The 20,912-nt window shown below is 37.5% G+C and overlaps 1 protein-coding gene and 1 long non-coding RNA gene across 2 annotated transcripts; both read right to left on the bottom strand.

Annotated features, from left to right (window-relative positions):
• Nucleotides 1-10,764: 10,764 nt before the first annotated feature.
• LOC113293348 lies at nucleotides 10,765-11,440 on the bottom strand. Its single transcript, XR_003332247.1, has 2 exons — nucleotides 11,234-11,440; nucleotides 10,765-11,047 (listed from the first exon to the last, which is right to left on the bottom strand). It is a non-coding gene; the product is annotated as an uncharacterized LOC113293348 (long non-coding RNA).
• Nucleotides 11,441-11,526: 86 nt separating this feature from the next.
• LOC113295679 lies at nucleotides 11,527-13,500 on the bottom strand. The gene is made up of 4 exons (XM_026544005.1): nucleotides 12,702-13,500; nucleotides 11,967-12,588; nucleotides 11,662-11,861; nucleotides 11,527-11,558 (listed from the first exon to the last, which is right to left on the bottom strand). The coding sequence occupies exons 1-4, from the start codon at nucleotides 13,498-13,500 to the stop codon at nucleotides 11,527-11,529; spliced, it is 1,653 nt and encodes a 550-aa protein (XP_026399790.1).
• Between the last annotated feature and the right edge of the window lie 7,412 nt (nucleotides 13,501-20,912).

Below are 20,912 nucleotides of genomic sequence, written 5' to 3'. Positions count from 1 at the left end.
TTACGAAGCCTATTAATTACAGGTTGGTGTAGTCGTAAATGTGTTACACCAGAAATATGTTTGTTGTACAAACGATTTGAGTGTTTTATTTTATTTCAAACCCTAAGATTGATTCAATAATCATTCTCCTTATACTATGCATTCAGCGTAGTATTCCTTGAACAACTCGTATGTGGTCGAAGAACATATATTCAATTTGTAATCCTTATAGGATTCAAATTATATTTAGGCAGCTACCTGACTCGATTATATCGGGTTTAATAATACTTTATGTGTATTCAGAAATGTGGTACGAAACCAAAAATCTGGATTAATTAGTTAATGATATCAACTTTATAAGCCTTTTTAGGAGTCCTTAAAAACATCAAAAGCCACGCTTTTGCAGCATAAATTCTATTTTTTGTCTTTAGATAGAATTATGCTAGTATAAACTCGTCTTTGAGATAAACTAAAGTTATTATTTCAATGCTTATTTCGTGTAAAACTCATATAGTTTGGTTAGCATCCATAAATACGTCAAATGTTGTACTCTTTTCCCTTCGTTTCATGTTTTGTCCCATGTGGTTTCTTGATAAGGTTTTGACGAGGCAACATCTTGTTGACATTCAAAAAAAAATTCATAATGTTGATATTTTTGCTCTTTTTCCTTCGTCCAAATTTTTTCCCATTGGGTTTTACTGGCAAGGTTTTAGTGGGACAATTCAATTCAACATGGTGGTTATCCAAGGGGGAGTTGCATGAATTTTGGTTATTTGGTGGATTCCCACCATTAATTAGGTCATTTTGTTAGACCAAATCAACATAACAATATCTTAGAAGTTTGGGTATTCTTTTAAACCACATAAGGTATGACCAAAAATATTGTTTTCTTCACTTACAGTAATATATTTGCATCTTAGCTCTTTTGTCGAGGAAACTCCATCAATGACTTCATCAAATCATCATGAGAAGTTAACATTAATGCATCGCACAAGTTCTCAATGAGTTGAACAAGAACATAGACTCTGGAAAAGTATTTATCGAGGACAATATTGTTTGTGCAACATAAAAGAAAACTTCATCAACTAGCAGACATCTTCATGAAAGCACAATGATCTTCTGCACTCCAGGAATTCGTTCATCAAAATTGGGAAGTCTCGACTCAAATATTATAAAGCCAAGAATTAACTGAAATACTTGGTAGGGGGGACATCATCATAAAAGGTATTTTACTGGACTATCAAGTTGTAGTCTTTTCCTTCGCCGAGTTTTGTCTTACTGGGTTTTCTTTGTCAAGGTTTTAATGAGGCAACATATGCATGTCTTGCTCGGTTCTTAGTCACAATTGTACGTTTTTTCCTTCGATTAGGTTTTGCCCATTTAGGTTTTCATGACAAGGTTTTACGAGACAATTAGCTTAGACACAATATCTTCAGGGGGAGTGTAATAAATCATTGTTTATTCAGACGCCCCCATGTCACATTATATTTTCAGGAAATAGTTTTGTCATGGTACATGTATGGGATATGTGTACTGAAAAAGCGGGGGTCTAACAACCACACCCAATATTTCGCTTAAAATCTTTATGGACAAACTCCAATATACTTTTAAGAGAATCAACTAGACAGTCAAACTCAATCTTAATAAAAGTATATCAAAGAGTTATATCTCACTTTCTCGATTCAATACTTACTCAAGCAAATAGAAATCTGCGAGTCTAATTGAATACAAGAGAAATCACTTGAACGGTACCAAAGACCAATGTTCAAGGATCAATCAATTTCAATCAACAACCGAAGGTTGGATTTCCCAATTGATCGATTCAACGCACAACCTGGGATATTTCAATTATATAACCAAATATAATGCGGAAAAGAAATAACATAGACATCAGAAATTTTGTTAACGAGGAAACCGCAAATGCAGAAAAACCCCGGGACCTAGTCCAGATTGAACACACACTGTATTAAGCCGCTACAAACACTAGCCTACTACAAACTAACTTCGGTATGGAATGTAGTTGAACCCTAATCAATCACACACTGATCCAAGGTACAGTTGCGCTCCTTACGTCTCTGATCCCAGCAGGATACTACGCACTTGATTCCCTTAGCTGATCTCACCCACAACTAAGAGTTGCTACGACCCAAAGTCGAAGACTTTAATAAACAAATCTGTATCACACAGAAAAGTCTACGATAATAGATAAATCTGTCTCCCACGGAAATATCTAAAAGTTTTTTTTCCGTCTTTTGATAAATCAAGGTGAACTGGAACCAATTGATAACCCGTACTTATGTTCCCGAAGAACATCCTAGAATTATCAATCACCTCACAATAATCTTAATCGACTAGTGTAAGAAGATTTTGCAGAATCACAAATGATGAGACGAATATGTTTTTGACTTCTTTTATATCTTGCCTATCGGAGAAATCAATCTCAAGCCAATCTTACGATTGTACTCAAACACGATAGAAACAGCAAGATCAGATCATGCAACTACAAAGAAAATAGTTGGGTCTGGCTTTACAATCCCAATGAAGTCTTCAAGTCGTTAACCTACAGGGTCTCGGTAGAAACCTAAGGTTAAAGGAGAATCGACTCTAGCTTATACAACTAGTATCATACAGGAGGTGCGGGGATTAGGTTTCCAAGTTGCTAGAGTTCTCCTTTATATAGTCTTCAAATCAGGGTTTGCAATCTAAGTTACCTTGGTAACAAAGCATTCAATATTCATCGTTAAATGAAAACCCGATTAGATTCAAGCTAATATCTTTCGACCGTTAGATCGAACTTAGCTTATTACACAAAAATGAAATACACGTTTATTTAGGTTTGTGTAACCGTAACCAAACATGTACACTTAGTTGGTTCAACATTAGTCAACCAAATGGTTAGCTATATGAGCACTTTCGTATCAACCATAACTAGTTCAAATGACTCAAGAGAACTAGTTAGAGAGTTGTTCAATTGCTTAGATCTCATAGAAGTATATAAGACACAATCAAAGCAAAAACGATTTGATTCACTCGAATCAATTCATGAACTTTATAGCCACGGTTTGCAAGTATGCATTTCTTAGTTTATATAAGTTTATGCTCACGAATAATCGTTTTTAGAAACTAATCCACTTAAGTACGCATACTGGTACGCGGACTTAAGTACCCGGAATAAGTTTGTTTTCAGTTCACAAACTCCAGCAAAAATTCACGGGATGTGAACTTCCGAAAGTACGCGTACTGGTACGCCGAATTCAGTTCCGGTTTTCCTGAGCAGCAAAGTACGCATCTTTGGTTCAAGGAATAAGGACTTACACACGTATGAGTTATCACACAATGTTTATATACTTTCAAGGTTATATTCTAAACTCTGATTCCAATCATTGAAACATTCTTAGAGGACGTTATATAGTTGTTGTTCACAATCTATTTTTCGTCAAAGCGATTTTCAAGTAACTGAAACTAATATGACTTTCGTCACTAGTAAAGATGAACTTGGCCAAAGCGAAAGCTTACCAACACATATTTCGAGAAATAGATAGGCGAGATAAACTCGGCTCGAAATAGCAAATGCGTATAATCATGGTCTATATATCAATACGACTTTTGTCTCAAGATAGGAGATAGAGTAGATAGACTTTTGAGTGATAGATAAGTTCAAGTCTCCACATACCTTTTAGTCAATGAAGTTTCACCAGTTCCTTGAGTAGTTCTTCGTCTTTGTATGATGATCGCCATGGAGTCTAGAGCTCAACTACACTTTCTATCCTAGTCCGAGACTTAGCTATGAGTAGACTAGAAATCAATACTTATAGTTGTTAGAGCATTGCTCGGTCGAACTCGCATGTGTTGCTATCTCAAGCATGTTTGTCAATGTTAGTGATCAAAACTATAAGTCTTGATTTCTAGTCTACTATAGCTAAGGTCTCGGACTAGGATAGAAAGTATAGTTGAGCTCAAGAACTCCATGGCAATCATCAAGGACTACTCAAGGAACCCGTGGATCTTCATCGACTAAAAGGTATGTGGAGACTTGAACTTATCTATCACTCAAAAGTCTATTTATCTCCTAACTTGAGACAAAAGTCGTTTTGCTATATAGACTTAGATTATACACATTTGCTATTTCGAGCCGAGTTTATCTCGCCTATCTATTTCTCGAAATATGTGTCGGTAAGCTTTCGCTTTAGCCAAGTTCATCTTTAATTAGTGATGAAAATCATGACAAGTTTCAATCACTTTGAAAATTGCTTACTTTGACGAAAAATAGTTTGTGAATAACAACTGTAGAATATCAACGTCCTCTAAGAATGTTTCGATGATTGAAATGAGAGTTTAGATTATATAACCATTGGAGGATATAAGCATTGTTGTGGAAACACATATATGTATAAGTCCTTATTCCTTGAACCGAAGTTTGCGAACTTTGTTGATCAAGAGAACCGGAATGGTGGCGTGAGCCAAGTCCGCGAACTCAGTCCGCGAACTGGCGGAAGTTCTCATCCCGAGAAATTCTGCTGGAGTTTGTGAACTCCGTCCGGGAACTTAAGTCTGTGAACCCAGTCCGCGAATTTGAGTAGGTTATATCTAAAAACGATGTTTGTGAACTTATTCTTATATAAACTAAGGAATGCAAATTGCAAACCGTGGCTTTATAGTTCATAAACCGATTCGAGTGAGTCAAAGCGTTTTTGCTTCAATCGTGTCTTGTGTAGTTACATAAGATTTCCTTGCAATTGAACAACTCTCTAACTAGTTCATTTGAGTCACTTGAACTAGTTATGGTGAAGAAGAATATGGTTGATATGAAAGTGATCATATGGCTAACCATTTGGTTGACTATTGTTGAACCAACAAATGTACAAGTTTGGGTACGGTTACACAAGCCTAGAAACGTGCATTTCATTTGTGTGCAACAAGCTAGTTTTCGATCTAACGGTTGAAAGATATTAGCTTGAATATAATCAGGTTTTCATCTAACGGTGAATATTGAATGCTTTGTTACCAAGCTAACATTGATTGCAAACCCTGATTTGAAAGACTATATAAGGGAGAACTCTAGCAACTGGGAAACCTAATCCCCACACCTTCTGTGTGATACTAGTTGTTCTAATCTAGAGTCGATTCTCCTTTAACCTTTGGTTTCTTCTTATAAACCAGGTTAACGACTGAAAGACTTCATTGGGATTGTGAAGCCATGCCGATACTACTTTCTTGTAGTTGTGTGATCTGATCTTGTTGTTTCTATCGTACGAGTACAATTGTAATAATTGGCTTGAGATTGATATCTCCGATAGGAAAGATATAAAAGAAATCACAAAAACTTCGTCTCATCATTTGTGATTCCGCAATATCTTTTTTCGCTTCGTCGATTAAGATTATTGTGAGGTGATTGATAATACTAGTCTGTTCTTCGGGAATATAAGTCTGGTTTATCAATTGGTTCATGTTCACCTTGATTTATCAAAATACGGAACAAAACTCGCAGGTATATTCTTGGGAGACGTATTTATCTATTCATATAGACTTTTCCGTGTGATACAGATTTGTTTATTAAAGTCTTCGACTTTGGGTCGTAGCAACTCTTAGTTGTGGGTGAGATTAACTAAGGGAATCAAGTACGTAGCATTCTGCTGGGATCAGAGACGTAGGAGCATAATTGTACCTTGGATCAGTGTGAGATTGATTGGGGTTCAACTACAGTCCAGACCGAAGTTAATTTGGAGTGGGCTAGTGTTTGTAGCGGCTTAATACAGTGTGTGTTCAATCTAGACTAGGTCCCGGGGTTTTTCTGCATTTGCAGTTTCCTCGTTAACAAAATTCTGGTGTCTGTGTTATTTCTTTTCCGCATTATATTTTGTTATATAATTGAAATATCACAGGTTGTGCGTTGTTCAATCAATTAGAATATCCGACCTTTTGGTTGTTGATTTAAATTGATTGACACTATGATATTGGTCTTTGGTACCATCCGAGTTATCTCTCTAGTATTTGATAAAGACTCACAGATTTCTATTTGCTTGAGTATATATCAAATCGAGAGATTGAGATATAAACTCTTTGATATACTTTTTATCTAGATTGAGTCTGACTATCTAGTTGATTCTCTAGAAAGTATATTAGAGTTCGTCCATATAGATTGCTAAGCGAAATATTGGGTGTGGTTGTTGTACCCCCACTTTTTCAATAATTTTGGAAACTAAACTTGAAAACAATCTTGAGATAGCAACGCTTGCGAGTTCGACCGATCAGTGCTCTAACATGTACCCTTAAGACAAAAACGAGTTCAGGAACTCACATAACTTTTCTGGTTTGCGTACCGGGTATGGATACCACACCGGTTTCAAAACTAACAGTTCCTTTACAGTATGCATACTTGGTATGCGTACCATTCCTAGTTCACGAGCAACATACTTTTTATGGTATGGATACCGGGTATGCGTACCAAAAAGTTGTTGCCGAACTATAGTACGTGTACTGCGGCTCTGGACCTATAACAGTTTTCCTAGTATGTGAAACTGGTATGCATACTGTCATGTACCCAGATTTACAGTAGTTCTATATTTCTATATAAATCAATTCGAAACATTCCCAATAACATTAATGACACAAATCACTGTTCCAGACTATTTTCGAATGATAATGTTAGAGCGCAGCTCGGTTGAACCCACCAAGCGTTGGTATGTCAAGTTTGGTTGTTATATTTTAGTAAACCAAAACTCATTTAAGAGACGCTTGATTAAACGTACTAGAGTCAACTTCGTATAGGTTAGCTTGAAAGTATTAGGATTTGAGACATTACAAGTATTGCGAAGACTTGAAGAAGTGAAGAAGTAAGGATCTACAACCACAACATCATCCTTCCACTTGAGGTTAGTGATATTTGACTTGAACTGTTTCATTCCCTAACGTATCTTTCAAGTCGTGCATATTGAAAACAAAACTGTGAAGCATGAACACTCTAGATAGACATAGTATTAAGGAATACAATACGAGGTTTATTGCTTAACCATTAAACTTTGTAGATAAAACATCGACATAATCGTTTGAATGCTATCGTGATTATGTATGGGTATGAGGTGAGGATTTCATCCTAGGAAACAATGTTTTTACATGTGTTTTAAGGAAGTAAGTTCATGAAATTTGTTTGTGAATCGAAAAGGAAATCGCCAGGCGTTATTGAGATTATTCTTCATTGCATATCTTATGAACGACCAATATGTGTGATTAGTATAACCACTCATTACTTGTTTATTTTCTTGGTAAAACTATTCACATGAGGCCTGACTTTTGTATTGGTATGACTTTTATTAGTGAAACCGATCTTAAGTAATCACATGATGGTATGATCGAGTTTGTGTAGTTTGTAAGACCTAACACTGGGTAAAGGGGAACCGATCCTAGTAAGAGGTGAAACACATCACAAAGGGGAATCGATCCTTGTATGGGGTGCAACAAGGTTTATAGCAGAAAGGGGAACCGATCCTATGGACATGTGCAACACATATGAGTTAGATACCATATATATGTGGGGAACAGATCCTAGTACCTAGTCAAACGAATTTTTGGAAGCTAGTGTGACTATGCACAATACTCACATGGAGGTAGAACCGAAACTTGTTTTGGTAGAACCGTTAAACCCATGATTTGTGATTGAGAGTTCTTAATCAATCGCATAACTCTTGAAAGTCAGATGAACCTATTCTAAACTTGTTTGGAAGCGTGGTAAATCGGCTTCAAGTGTGTAAGTATGAAAGAGGACTTACAAAGTAAGGATGTCGACACACTTTGAACACATGCAGTAATGCGTATCTTTTATTGTTCAAAGATATTCCTTAACGGCTAAGAAGGAAGTAAATTCCAGGATCGAAATTAAATAAGTTAAGAATCTTTTAATTAAGGTTTTTAATTATATATGGAAAATAAGAATTAGTAATGTGCATTTGCTAGTTAAAGATTTTCCAAAGAGATTTTCGATCAATATTTTTGGACAGAGCATTCTCAGGAATTATGAAAACCGAATATGGAAATTATTATTGAATATCTTGAGAATATTTTCGGTTTTGGAAATTCCTTGGTGTCCAAACTTCCTTGCCTATAAATACTTGAAGTTTGCATTTCTAGCAAACTAATCCTTTGTGACAGTAAACTTCCTCTGTTATACTGTTACTGGTGAAGCCGCCTATTCGGAGAGGAGAGTAACCTAATTAGGCGAAATCTCTTACGACTGCTCAATTTAAAGACTTCTTTGGGTTTGAGAAGCTCTACGAGTACCGTTGATAGGATCCGGAGATGCCTATTATAATAACCACAATCGCACGGTGTCCAACTAGTAGACAGAGGCAAGTACGGGTCGTTCCCACAAGGAGCGGTGGAAATACTGTAACCAATATTCTTAATCGATTAACCAACAAAAGATGTTTTTGATATTTTTATAATTGTAAAAACAAAGAAAATAAATTAAACAAACTAAACGAATCCAATGGAAAAGTCGGTAACCAGGGTTTATAATATCCACCACAACTTCTACTCAATTACTGAAATGAAATATAATCCATGAATTATTTATCATTCGTTCTATCGACATCACCTATTATGCGTATTAGAATCGCAAATATCATTGGGACACCCTAAGCATGGCACATCAAAAGATTGAACCAAAGCATGCACCATCAAATTGCATTAGCGAGAAAGTTATACGAAACTAATTATAGGTTCACAAATAATACACGGCTATTCTAAGCACATCCCATCAAAATATTTAACCCAGCATGAAATATCAAATAAGTAGACGAATATATTTGCAATCATAAAAATTAAGCACATGGTTACTGTATTATGCAGAACCGGTGAAGCAACAGCACATATCATCAATAAATGAATAAACAAGAATTAATCTATTCAATTCATAAAAGTCTTTTGCTTAATTTTTAATCAATTCAAAATAGCCTAAAACTCCAAGTGGTTTCTACCATAAATCCTAGGTACAAAAATCTAGCAACACATGACTTTCTCAAAAGCCATAAATAAATCAAAGAGAATCACTATCAATCGAAATGAAGTTGGGAAAACGAAAGAACCCAAACCCCAAACAGAAATCCTTCTCCCTTCACCGATCTGTAGCCGCCCCTGGCCGTCGTCTTCTTTCCCGTCTCTGTTGAGTTCTCCCAGTTTCGGCTTCAGAGGCCGACTCCCCTTTTCTGTTTTCAGTCCCTGGTCTTATATCTCTCCCTCTCAGTGTTGCCGCGACCAAAACCTAGCAAACATTGTATCTGCCAAGGCCCAGTCCATTCGGGTCCATTACCAGCTCCGGCTTACTAATTCTTCATCTCCTTCCAAACTCCAACTGCAACACCTACTTTCCATACTCAGTCCGTTAACCGACCAGATGCAACTTCTCTGACCATCTCACTACTCAGTTCATATCCAACCAACACCTGGACCATGGCATCAGTTCTCTAGCCGATTCAACAACACCTAAATCCATTTCCTATCCACGTCCGGCAACAGCATCTTACGTACTCTTCCATTCTCCGGTCAACTGGTCCATCTCATGTAAACCACTCCAGCGACTATTCAGGCCAAGTACCCCATCTCTGTTCGTTTACTCTTTCCATGCGCGGTTGCACAAGCTCAACTCATCACCTCATCGTATCAGCACCTTCCTCTTCATCTCGGCCAAATAACACAATACGAAAAGGAATGCAGCTAACAAAAAACTCCTCCGTCTTCTCCTGCGTCTTCATCTCCACTAGCAGGCATCTCGTCAGCTGTAACTTCATTCAACCACTTGCTCAATTCAAACACCAGCTACAACACTACTTTGAATTTGTCTCTGATCACCGCCATTGCTTCTCACTGTTATTCTACCATTTCCTTGTTCAATTCAACTCGCAACAAGCTCATAATCCTGTCCGTTCATCCACGCAATTAACGGCAGCAGCAACAACAAGTCAGCTGGTCTTCCGGCTTCAAACAAGTCCAGAAACTCCCCAAAACTCTGTCCAAGGCTTAATCATCTCTACCCCTCTATTGAATCGATATCGTCTACGATCTGTACAGCCACAACTGACTGCAAACACCATCGAAAATTCACCTTCTCTGCTGCCTGCACGGACTTGCTTAAAACCAACTCATTTAACGCCTAACTGAACTCAATTTCATCTTCTTGTTTAATCGATCTATGTCAAACCCATTTCCATGTCAAGTACGGTCACTGCCATCTCTATTCCGGCACAAAATCCAGTTCCCCAACTTGACTGCTCTCTGGTCCATCTTCAATTACGTCTGGAGAAATAACAATACACTGCACCCACCATTCACCAACACCACCACGGATTGTAACTGAACCCTTGTATACAGATCCATCTCCACTTCCCTCTGAAATTTCATTAGCTCTGTAGCTTGATTGATCGTCATCTTCGTTCTTCACCATCTCAGATGAAAGATGATGAAACGAAACCAAAAAGAAAGTGCACTGAAGTATTGATATAATGAAATTGAAATGTGGCGGAAATGACACCACGTCATCCACTATCCTTGTGCAGCTCACGTGATTGAGGTTGGGAATTCTTCGTTCTCCGAGTTCTTGTTCCGGCAGTGCTGGGAAGCACCGACACACGACACGGACACGGACACGACACGACACGGACACGAGGACCGGCAATTTCTCAAAATACTAGGATACGGACACGTATATATATAAATATTTTCATTAAATTATATATGTTTGTCCCCATTCCTAACATAAAAGATTAAGCATTTACCTGTCTAAATGTTCCAGCCTTCCAGGAGAACATAGATATCCATTATCAACAAAAGGTTATATAGACATTTACTAGTCTATATATACATATCAACAAAAAATTAGAAGGCTTTGCAAAAGGGAGTAAAGTCCTTTCCGCGACATTTACTAGTCTATATATATACATATCAACAAAAAATTAGAAGGCTTCGCAAAGGGGAGTGAAGTCCTTCCCGCAACAGCGCAACTTCATGAACCAAATACTAGCCCAAAAAACAAGGATCCTCCAAGTATGATGTGAATGCCGCTACATCCAGGATCCAGCTGTAGAAATTTAAAACAAAGAATTGGCATAAATGAAAGTTGCCAGAGTTTGTAAGAGTGCAGGGCTACTTGTAGAAGGTCAGTTTAAACACAAATTTCAGGGGGAATTCACATCATAAAACAAAGAATTGGCATGATAGTAACTAAAATTTTAGAATAAAACAGATCAAGGAGATGGACAGTTACCTGGTCACCAAAAAATAACGTCAACAGTCAAACCAGGGGGTATAGCTCCTCCACATTAGCTTCATTATCATCCAATATCATGCGTTCCATCTCTGGCTCATTAAGAGAAAGATCAGCAACTTCAAGTACACCAACAGTACCCTCCATAGTATCAAAAGAATCACCTCCAATGTCCCACATTCTTGTATCCCCTAGCAAGTATTCTGGGCTTCTTGATAAGAGACGAAGATTAGTATGAACAAATACCAAATCTTCACCTCTTTGTGGAGTAATTTTATTTCTCTTCACAGAATTTATGAAACTATACGTACTCCAGTTTCTCTCACTACAAGAAGATGAACAAGGTTGGCCAAGCAACATGAGTGCTTTTTGCTGAAGTAAAGGAGCATACACCCCATAAGTAACCCACCACACATAAGGATTCATACTCCATCTATCATTTATGGTATTTGCATTTGCAAATTCTTCACGGCAAGATGAAAACTTAGCATACTCAATGTTAACTTCTCTTAACTCATCCGCATCGTAATACCTCTCGAAACACTTCAATCTTTGACCTGCAATCAAAAGATCTCTATGTGGTGGAACACGCCCTGGACGTTCATCAAGCCACTGACGACTATAATACCTATGTTGTTTCAATTATGATTTTAGTATAAATTTTTTTAACATTTAACTCAACTGACCAGAAAATATAAATAAGCGATTGCATATTTTACACTGTCATACATACCTTGGGTTCAATGAATGTGCCAAAGAGTGAAGCGGTGTGCTACTTTTACTCCAACGATCTGTTAAAATCCCGTCCACCACCATATGAAATGGTGAAATATCATATTCTTGTAAGCCCTCGTGGCGATGTATAATGCTCTTTACCTCATCTATCATTCGATCCCACCTTTCATAAACCAAGTGAAGACAAGGCTCGTCTGTGTCGCATAATCTAAGCATTTCTATGATAGGTTTTGTAAAATCAATAACATACTGCAAAGTGTTCCACCAATCATCATCCAACAACTTCTCTTTTATAAACAATGCTTGATTAGGATCATCATCTTTATATGATGACCATTGATTGCAAATTACCAAGTTACGGAGTCCTTGCTTCACATCTTTAAATCTTTGAAGCATTATAATACTAGAGGCAAAACGTGTCTCTGCAAGTGTGAATAATTTTAACTCCACATGTTCATTAAACATGGCTAATCTCATGGAATGTTTAGTGATGAAGTTTCTGATCAGTACCACCTCAGCAATAATTTCACTAATCCAAGCACACCCTTCATATACTAAAACATTAGTTCGAATATCTCTCGGATGACATATATTCTTTAAAGCAAGGTTTAGTGTGTGGACTACACATGGAGTCCAAAAAATGTGTTTAAACTGACCTTCTACAAGTAGCCCTGCACTCTTACAAACTGGTGCATTGTCCGTGATTACTTGCACAACATTCTGATGCCCCAACTTCCGTATTGTCTCATGATCAACTTAGAAATGTACTCTTTGTCCTTCACTGACCCTTGAGTGTTGACTGCTTTAATAAACATTGCACCAGCCTCTGAAACAGCCATAAATTTCATGAGGGGTCTTCGTTGTTCGTCGGTCCATCCATCGGTCACAATACTCACACCTTTTTCTTTCCAAGTGCTCTTAATTGGTTCTAGCTCTTTCTCAACATGTTCTCTTTCCTTCCGTAAAAGAGTTGTTCTTAGTTTATTATAACCCGGCGGAATATAACCTTGAATGCTTTTACTATCTGATGTAGCCAAATTAAATGCAACTTTATAATATGGACACCTAGCAAGATGGAACGGCAAGCCAGCTGCATAAAACAACCGTGCAATTATGCTATCCATTTCTTCACGTCTGGCAGCATTATACAATTTCTCTATTGGGCTCTCAACCCCTCTTTTCTTCTTCCTAGGATCTTCAACAAGTGATGAAGAATTTGACGCAAAAGAAGAACCACTACCTGATCCACATGTTAGCAGAGGCACACTTTTAAACTTAGATGCTTTTGCTCTGGCCTCAGCTTCATCACTCAATTGTTTCATTTCCTGAAGTTTATGTTCTCTGACCTTTGGACATATTCTAATTCCAGAGCCTGGAATCTTTAACAAATGTGCTTTCACTCTTGAATATGAACCCGAATATGGAACTTGACAGTGGTTACATACAAAATTCCAATTACCACCACCTTTAACTTTATCCTTCTTAGTCACATATCTCCATAGCGGAGTAGTGCTTAAAACCTCTTCGTTCATATCTGGCTATCTGCATCAAAATTAAAGAGATGATAGCCATCAAAATACAAGCATAAAATCATTACAAGCAGAAAATTAAAAGATAAATTATAAGTATTATATATAAAGCTCAAATTCAATGAACGACCAAAAATGCCCCCAAAGGCCCCAAAAAAAACCCTAAAACCTACACAGTAGACAATACACATGATCCCCACCACTAAAATCAAAACAAAACCCAAATTCACCAAATACAGTAACAACCCAAATTCACAATAGATTGAAAATAGAACAAAAAATCAATAACTCAACAAAATCATGCAAATCAGAAGGAAGAAGGGAGAGTAAAAGAAAGAGAACATACCTTCAAATTCAATGTAAACAACTAAGAGATAAAGCCATAACAACTAGCAAATGATTGTAAAAAACTAAATAAGTTGATTTTCGGATGATCAACTTAGATCTGAGAAGAGAAGAGTAAAGGTGAGGGAGACTGTGGGAAGGGGTATTCTTCTGAGTTCTGAGAGTAGAAGATAGACGAGAGAGAGAGATGAGTTTTGATAAAAAAAATTTTTTTTTTGGAATTTAAGATATAGGGTAACATATGCGTCCGACGTGCGTCCGAGTGTGTCCGATGTGTGTCCAATGTGCGTCCAACGTGCGTCAAGTGAGGACACGGATTTTGATGCGTCCGACACGCGTCGTGTGGGCGTCGTGGCCACGTCATGTGTCCATAGTGCGTCCGACACGGACACGGAAACGAATCTGATGTGTCTGTGCTTCCCAGCGGCAGTGTCATGGTTAAGTGGTGCCAAACGAGAATACATGACCAGCCCATAATTGATTCAGCTCTTTTGGTGCAGCGAATAATGACATGGATGATTTTAGTCGCAAACGCCGTTTAGCTGGTAATTTAGCTTCGTTTTCCTCCGGATGATCAAATTCGTCTGTACTTTCTACATAAGCACTAAAATATTGTTGTTAGCCAAACTATTGAGTCCTAACTAATATAAATATGGGTATAAAATGTAGCACTTACGTGCTTATCAACACCCCCACACTTATATTTTGCTAGTCCTCGAGCAAAACAAAGAATATGTCCGCTACACAGCTGGATATGAAGTGTGTTGTCTGCTAAACAGCGAGACGTATCTGTTAAACACCAAGATCGAGTGATGTCTGCTAAACAGCTAGACAGAAAGACCCACTGAACAGTTGGTCATAACCCGAAAAGTCATATAATAATTTTTTCTTAAGACCCGCTACACAGCTGATTTTTTTTTTGTTATGTAGACCCGCTAAACTCTTGTCATTCATTCAATTTTTTTTTATCAAAATTCCTAATGAAAGAGCCACGCCCCCACACTTAAACATTACATTGTTCTCAATGTAATTGAGTCATCCAACGTAGAAATTAAGATGGGAAATTTAAGCAAACAATTAAAAGATATAGGAAAGAAAACAAATCTGATGGGTTGACTCCCATGAATCCAAATCGTATGGGTTGACTCCCATAAAGCATAATCTTTGTATCCCTGCAAAGCATATATATAAAGTCTGAAAAGTTGGGGATCAATCCAACAAATGAGTTCAGCTACGAATATGAACCTGCAAACACTATAAATCTCCAAAAAGATGTGTAAGTCCATTCCTAATAGAAAACAATCCTTAGTCGAGATAAGTAAATCACTCACATGGACAACCGACATATAATCCATATTAGTTTCTATTAGAGAAGCACACTCTAAATCAGGTTCTAAATCAGCTGAAATACATCCGGTCGACACATTATCTTCACTAGAGATCATAGGAAGCAATGTATTGACAATGCAAAAAGGTACCGATTTATCAAACTCAACACAATGGTTTAAACTTGTATCTAATGGTTCAAGTTTATCAAAATCAGCAACTCCTAAATTTGGTTCTAAGTCCGCGGAAATAACTTCCGTTGTTGAGTTACCTTGATTATCCATTGGAGACCGCAATGCATTGACGATGTCAATAAGCATAGGATCATCGGAATCTACAAAGTGGGCTAAACAAACTGAGATTGGTTCAAAATCAGTAGTTACCTGATCAGTACTAATTGCCTCCACATCAACAATCAGAAAATCACAAGATGGGTCAGAAAAACAAGAGGGTAATGGAGAAACATTATCATGAATAATCGCCTCATCACTATCTGCAACTAAGTGACTTATAGGAAACTCATTATTTGAATGATTAGACAATATCTCATTATGCACGTCTACTGTCTCTAAGTCATCAGACTCAACAATAGTATCTTCTGTATAAATAGTTCTTCTAAATCATCATTATCTGAATAAATGGCATCTCTAACACAACTCTCGTCCTTTTGAATAGACAAATAATCAGTTAGATCATGAGTTGTGTAAGATACAATAGATTCAGATATTGTATCGGTCTCATAATTCCTAAAATCACTTCTAGTATCAAGTTCCTTTTCACCCTCATGGTATTGGGGTTGATACTCATCTGAATAACCACTCATACCGAAATTACGTGGATTCCAAGTTCCATACCTGAGACGATTATAAGCAAGAACTTCCTTATACCGTGACCCATACATGTATTCCCCAAGCGTCATAGACGACGTCTCGCGCAAAACACTCATCGTTCTCAAAAACGCTCCTGAAATAAAATTCTGAAGCACAAAACAAGTCAAAAGGAAAAAAAATCCTAAAAAATAAAAATATTGTACAATTTGTTTTTTAATAAACACCTAAGTATTTACAAAATAAAAAAAATACTAATTACAATATTCCACAACCGCTCCCCGGCAGCGGCGCCAAAAATTGATAGGATCCGGAGATGCCTATTATAATAACCGCAATCGCACGATGTCCAACTAGTAGACAGAGGCAAGTACGGGTCGTTCCCACAAGGAGCGGTGGAAATACTGTAACCAATGTTCTTAATCGATTAACCAACAAAAGATGTTTTTGATATTTTTAGAATTGTAAAAACAAAGAAAATAAATTAAACAAACTAAACGAATCCAATGGAAAAGTCGGTAACCAGGGTTTATAGTATCCACCACAACTTCTACTCAATTACTGAAATGAAATATAATCCATGAATTATTTATCGTTCGTTCTATCGACATCACCTATTATGCGTATTAGAATCGCAAATATCAGTGGGACACCCTAAGCATGGCATATCAAAAAATTGAACCAAAGCATGCACCATCAAATTGCGTTAGCGAGAAAGTTATAAGAAACTAATTATAGGTTCACAAATAATACCCGGCTATTCTAAGCATATCCCATCAAAAGATTTAACCCAGTATGAAATATCAAATAAGTAGACGAATATATTTGCAATCATAAAAATTAAGCACATGGTTTACTGTATTATGCAGAACCGGTGAAGCAACAACACATATCATAAATAAATCAATAAACAATATTCAAGAATTAATCTATTCAATTCATAATAGTCTTTTGCTCAATTTTTATTCAATTCAAAATAGTCTAAAACTCCAAGTGGTTTCTACCATAGACCCCAGGTACAAAAATCTAGCAACACATGGCTTTTTCAAAAGTCATAAATAAATCAAAGAGAATCACTATCAATCGAAATGGAGTTGGGGAAACCAAAGAACCCAAACCCCAAACGGAAACCCTTCTCCCTTCACGGATCTGTAGCCGCCCCTAGCCGTCGTCTTCTTTCCCGTCTCTGTTGAGTTCTCCCAGTTTCGGCTCCAGAGGCCGACTCCCCTTTTCTGTTTTCAGTCCCTGGTCTTATATCTCTCCCTCTCAGTGTTGCTGCGACCAAAACCTAGCAAACATTGTATCTGCCAAGGCCCAGTCCATTCGGGTCCATTACCAGCTCCGACTTACTAATTCTTCAGCTCCTTCCAAACTCCAACTGCAACACCTACTTTCCATACTCAGTTCGTTAACCGACCAGATGCAACTTGTCTGACCATCTCACTACTCAGTTCATATCCAACCAACACCTGGACCATGGCATCAGTTCTCTAGCCGATTCAACAGCACCTAAATCCATTTCCTATCCACGTCCGGCAACAGCATCTTACGTACTCTTCCATTCTCCGGTCAACTGGTCCATCTCATGTAAACCACTCCAGCGACTATTCAGGCCAAGTACCCCATCTCTGTTCGTTTACTCTTGCCATGCGCGGTTGCACAAGCTCAGCTCATCACCTCATCGTATCAGCACCTTCCTCTTCATCTCGGCCAAATAACACAATACGAAAAGGAATGCAGCTAACACAAAACTCCTCCGTCTTCTCCTGCGTCTTCATCTTCACTCGCATGCATCTCGTCAGCTGTAACTCCATTCAACCACTTGCTCAATTCAAACACCAGCTACAACACTACTTTGAATTCGTCTCTGATCACCGCCATTGCTTCTCACTGTAATTCTACCATTTCCTTGTTCAATTCAACTCGCAACAAGATCATAATCCTGTCCGTTCATCCACGCAATTAACGGCAGCAGCAACAACAAGTCAGCTGGTCTTCCGGCTTGAAACAAGTCCAGAAACTCCCCAAAACTCTGTCCAAGGCTTAATGATCTCTGCCCCTCTATTGAATCGATATCGTCTACGATCTGTACAGCCACAACTGACTGCAAACACCATCGAACATTCACCTTCTCTGCTGCCTGCACGGACTTGCTTAAAACCAACTCATTTAACGCCTAACTGAACTCAATTTCATCTTCTTGTCTAATCGATCTATGTCAAACCCATTTCCATGTCAAGTACGGTCACTGCCATCTCTATTCCGGCACAAAATCCAGTTCCCCAACTTGACTGCTCTCTGGTCCATCTTCAGTTACGTCTGGAGAAATAACAATACACTGCACCCACCATTCACCAACACCACCACTGATTGTAACTGAACCATTGTATACAGATCCATCTCCACTTCCCTCTGAAATTTCATTAGCTCTGTAGCTTGATTGATCGTCATCTTCATTCTTCACCATCTCAGATGAAAGATGATGAAACGAAACCAAAAAGAAAGTGCACTGAAGTATTGATATAATGAAATTGAAATGCGGTGGAAATGACACCACGTCATCCACTATCCTTGTGCAGCTCACGTGATTGATGTTGGGAATTCTTTGTTCTCCGAGTCCTTGTTCCGGCAGTGTCATGGTTAAGTGGTGCCAAACGAGAATACATGACCAGCCCATAATTGATTCAGCTCTTTTGGTGCAGCGAATAATGACATGGATGATTTTAGTCGCAAACGCCGTTTAGCTGGTAATTTAGCTTCGTTTTCCTCCAGATGATCAAATTCGTCTGTACTTTCTACAAAAGCACTAAAATATTATTGTTAGCCAAACTATTGAGTCCTAGCTAATATAAATATGGGTATAAAATGTAGCACTTACGTGCTTATCAGGTGGGAAACTAGATAATTGCGTTTTATCTTTTGCTTTCGATTGATTTGATTGACTAACGGTGGTTGAACTTTTATTGCACCTATAGTTTGTTTATGCTTGAGAATCTTCTCTTCTGATATAAGATTCACTCAAACTAGTTCGAAGTTTCGACAGAGATCTTTAGACTGTTGTTAGTTCTAAAGACGATATTGTGATAATCCATTGTTAACAGACTCCGTTCTGTGTGTGATTGATCACAAGAGATTCAAGTAGTTGCGTGCAGGTGTTTATTGAAGATCTAAGAAGATTTGAAGACAAAGAAGATATAGAAGATTTCTGACTTGGTTATATAAATCTTTGGTGTGCACAATACTTGTTTTGGTAAAAAGTGGATCTCACTATAATCGGTTTATCCTTGTGGTAGATTGGATAGAATAGTTGAGTAGATCGGCAACAATACGGTTCCTTGGGATTAAAGGTATTGATTGCAAAATCTTATGATTACTTTGGGTAATTGAACATAAGATAGATCTAAGAACCTGATGAAGGAGTTTATGTTAAGATAAACAGAAGAGCCTTTGTCTGACTCATATCACTTGGTTGAAGAGAGTTGATACCAAACAGATTTGTTGTTCCTTTACTGTTTGGAATACGAACCAAAGGAATTGTTCCAAGTACGTGACTTATTCATAAGTTGGAGGCGTGGGAATACAAACGGAACTAGGTGAACTATAGGTTTAGTTGATTTGCCTCAACTATACGAAGTTGGTTTATTTTGTATAGCGGCTTAATCTTGAGAGTATTCAATTCTGGACAAGGTCCCGGAGTTTTTCTCCATTTGCGGTTTTCCTCGTTAACAAAATCTTGTTGTGTCATTTACTTTTATTTTCCGCATTATAATTGTTTTATTATAATTAAAGTAAATTACACAAATGTTAATTCCTATTTACTTGATAAGCAATCCTATTGTGTTTGGTTAAGTCCAAACCTTTGTATCAAGTAAACATACTTCATTGTTGTATTGTCTCGATCTCGTATCCGTAGACGATCACACGAAGTGCGAACCGATTAGTTGTATTATCTCGACTCAGTCCATAGACAATCACTTTCGGAGAAAGGACTTATAGGAAGGAAAAGTTTTAACTTGAGGTATATTTGGGTACCCTCGCCTTTTCAATTGGTCTCACAGCAGGCAAACACGAAAAGATCTAACAATCTGTGTTTGATGCGATCCAACCTATAAGACATGAGTCAAAGTAAAGTTAAGCGAGAGCGAAAACTAAAGAAAGACTCAGTTAACGTATCGCGAAACGTTGAAAGTTTTGATTTTAAGATATGTTTAAAAGGGGCTTCTTCGTCAAGTTCTACTTGCTCTTCTGAGAATAATTATGAATGTTCTCAAGACGAGATTAAGCTAAGTCCTGTATGCGTAATCAATGATTCAGACTCTGAAATAACTCTTCTTGATGACGAGAAAAATATTGATTCATCGAATATAGAAACATTTCATCAAAATGAATTAAGCGAAAAATTTCTCTCATGTTCAACTGAACTAATTCTTGCTTTAGAAAGAGAAAAGAAGCATCTAGACGATATAAATTGTCTGCAAGCTATGATTAATCAACTTGTCATTGGTCTTGACTCCTCAAAGTCTAAATTTGATTCTCTAAAAAGAGAAGCTTCATTAGAGATTCATTCTATGAAAGAAAGGCTTAACAATTACCTTGAGGAAGCAAAGAAAACTGATTCTAAATATATATATATAGAATCTTGAGGAAAAAACAAGTGTTAGTCTTTCTCGAGCGGAACTTTTAGAGAAAGATCGTGATGCTACTCTTGAAAAAGTACATTTGTTGGAAGAGAAACTTGCTGATTATGATGCGAGGATTAACTCTCAACGAAAGAGTTTTGAAGAGAAAGAAGGTGAATATCTCTCCCGAGAAAAACGCCTTGAGGCTGATCTAGCTAGTGCTCTTGATAAAATCAAGATGTTAGAAGAAGAAAATTTGGACCTTAAAAAGTTCAATGCTAGCTCAAACAATTTAACC

Source organism: Papaver somniferum, chromosome 7 (genome assembly GCF_003573695.1).
Source record: "Papaver somniferum cultivar HN1 chromosome 7, ASM357369v1, whole genome shotgun sequence".
Taxonomy (NCBI): Eukaryota; Viridiplantae; Streptophyta; class Magnoliopsida; order Ranunculales; family Papaveraceae; genus Papaver; species Papaver somniferum.
The sequence above is the reverse complement of the archived record's forward strand: the minus strand, read 5'-3'. Positions and strand labels throughout refer to the sequence as shown.

Coding starts and splice junctions, on each gene's coding strand:
- LOC113295679 (XM_026544005.1), bottom strand. CDS start 13,500: ATGAACGAAGAGGTTTTAAGCACTACTCCGCTATGGAGATATGTGACT. Junction 11,862..11,966: donor GCACATTCATTGAACCCAAG/GTATGTATGACA, acceptor GAAACAACATAG/GTATTATAGTCGTCAGTGGC. Junction 11,559..11,661: donor TACCATAAATGATAGATGGA/GTATGAATCCTT, acceptor ATCTTCTTGTAG/TGAGAGAAACTGGAGTACGT.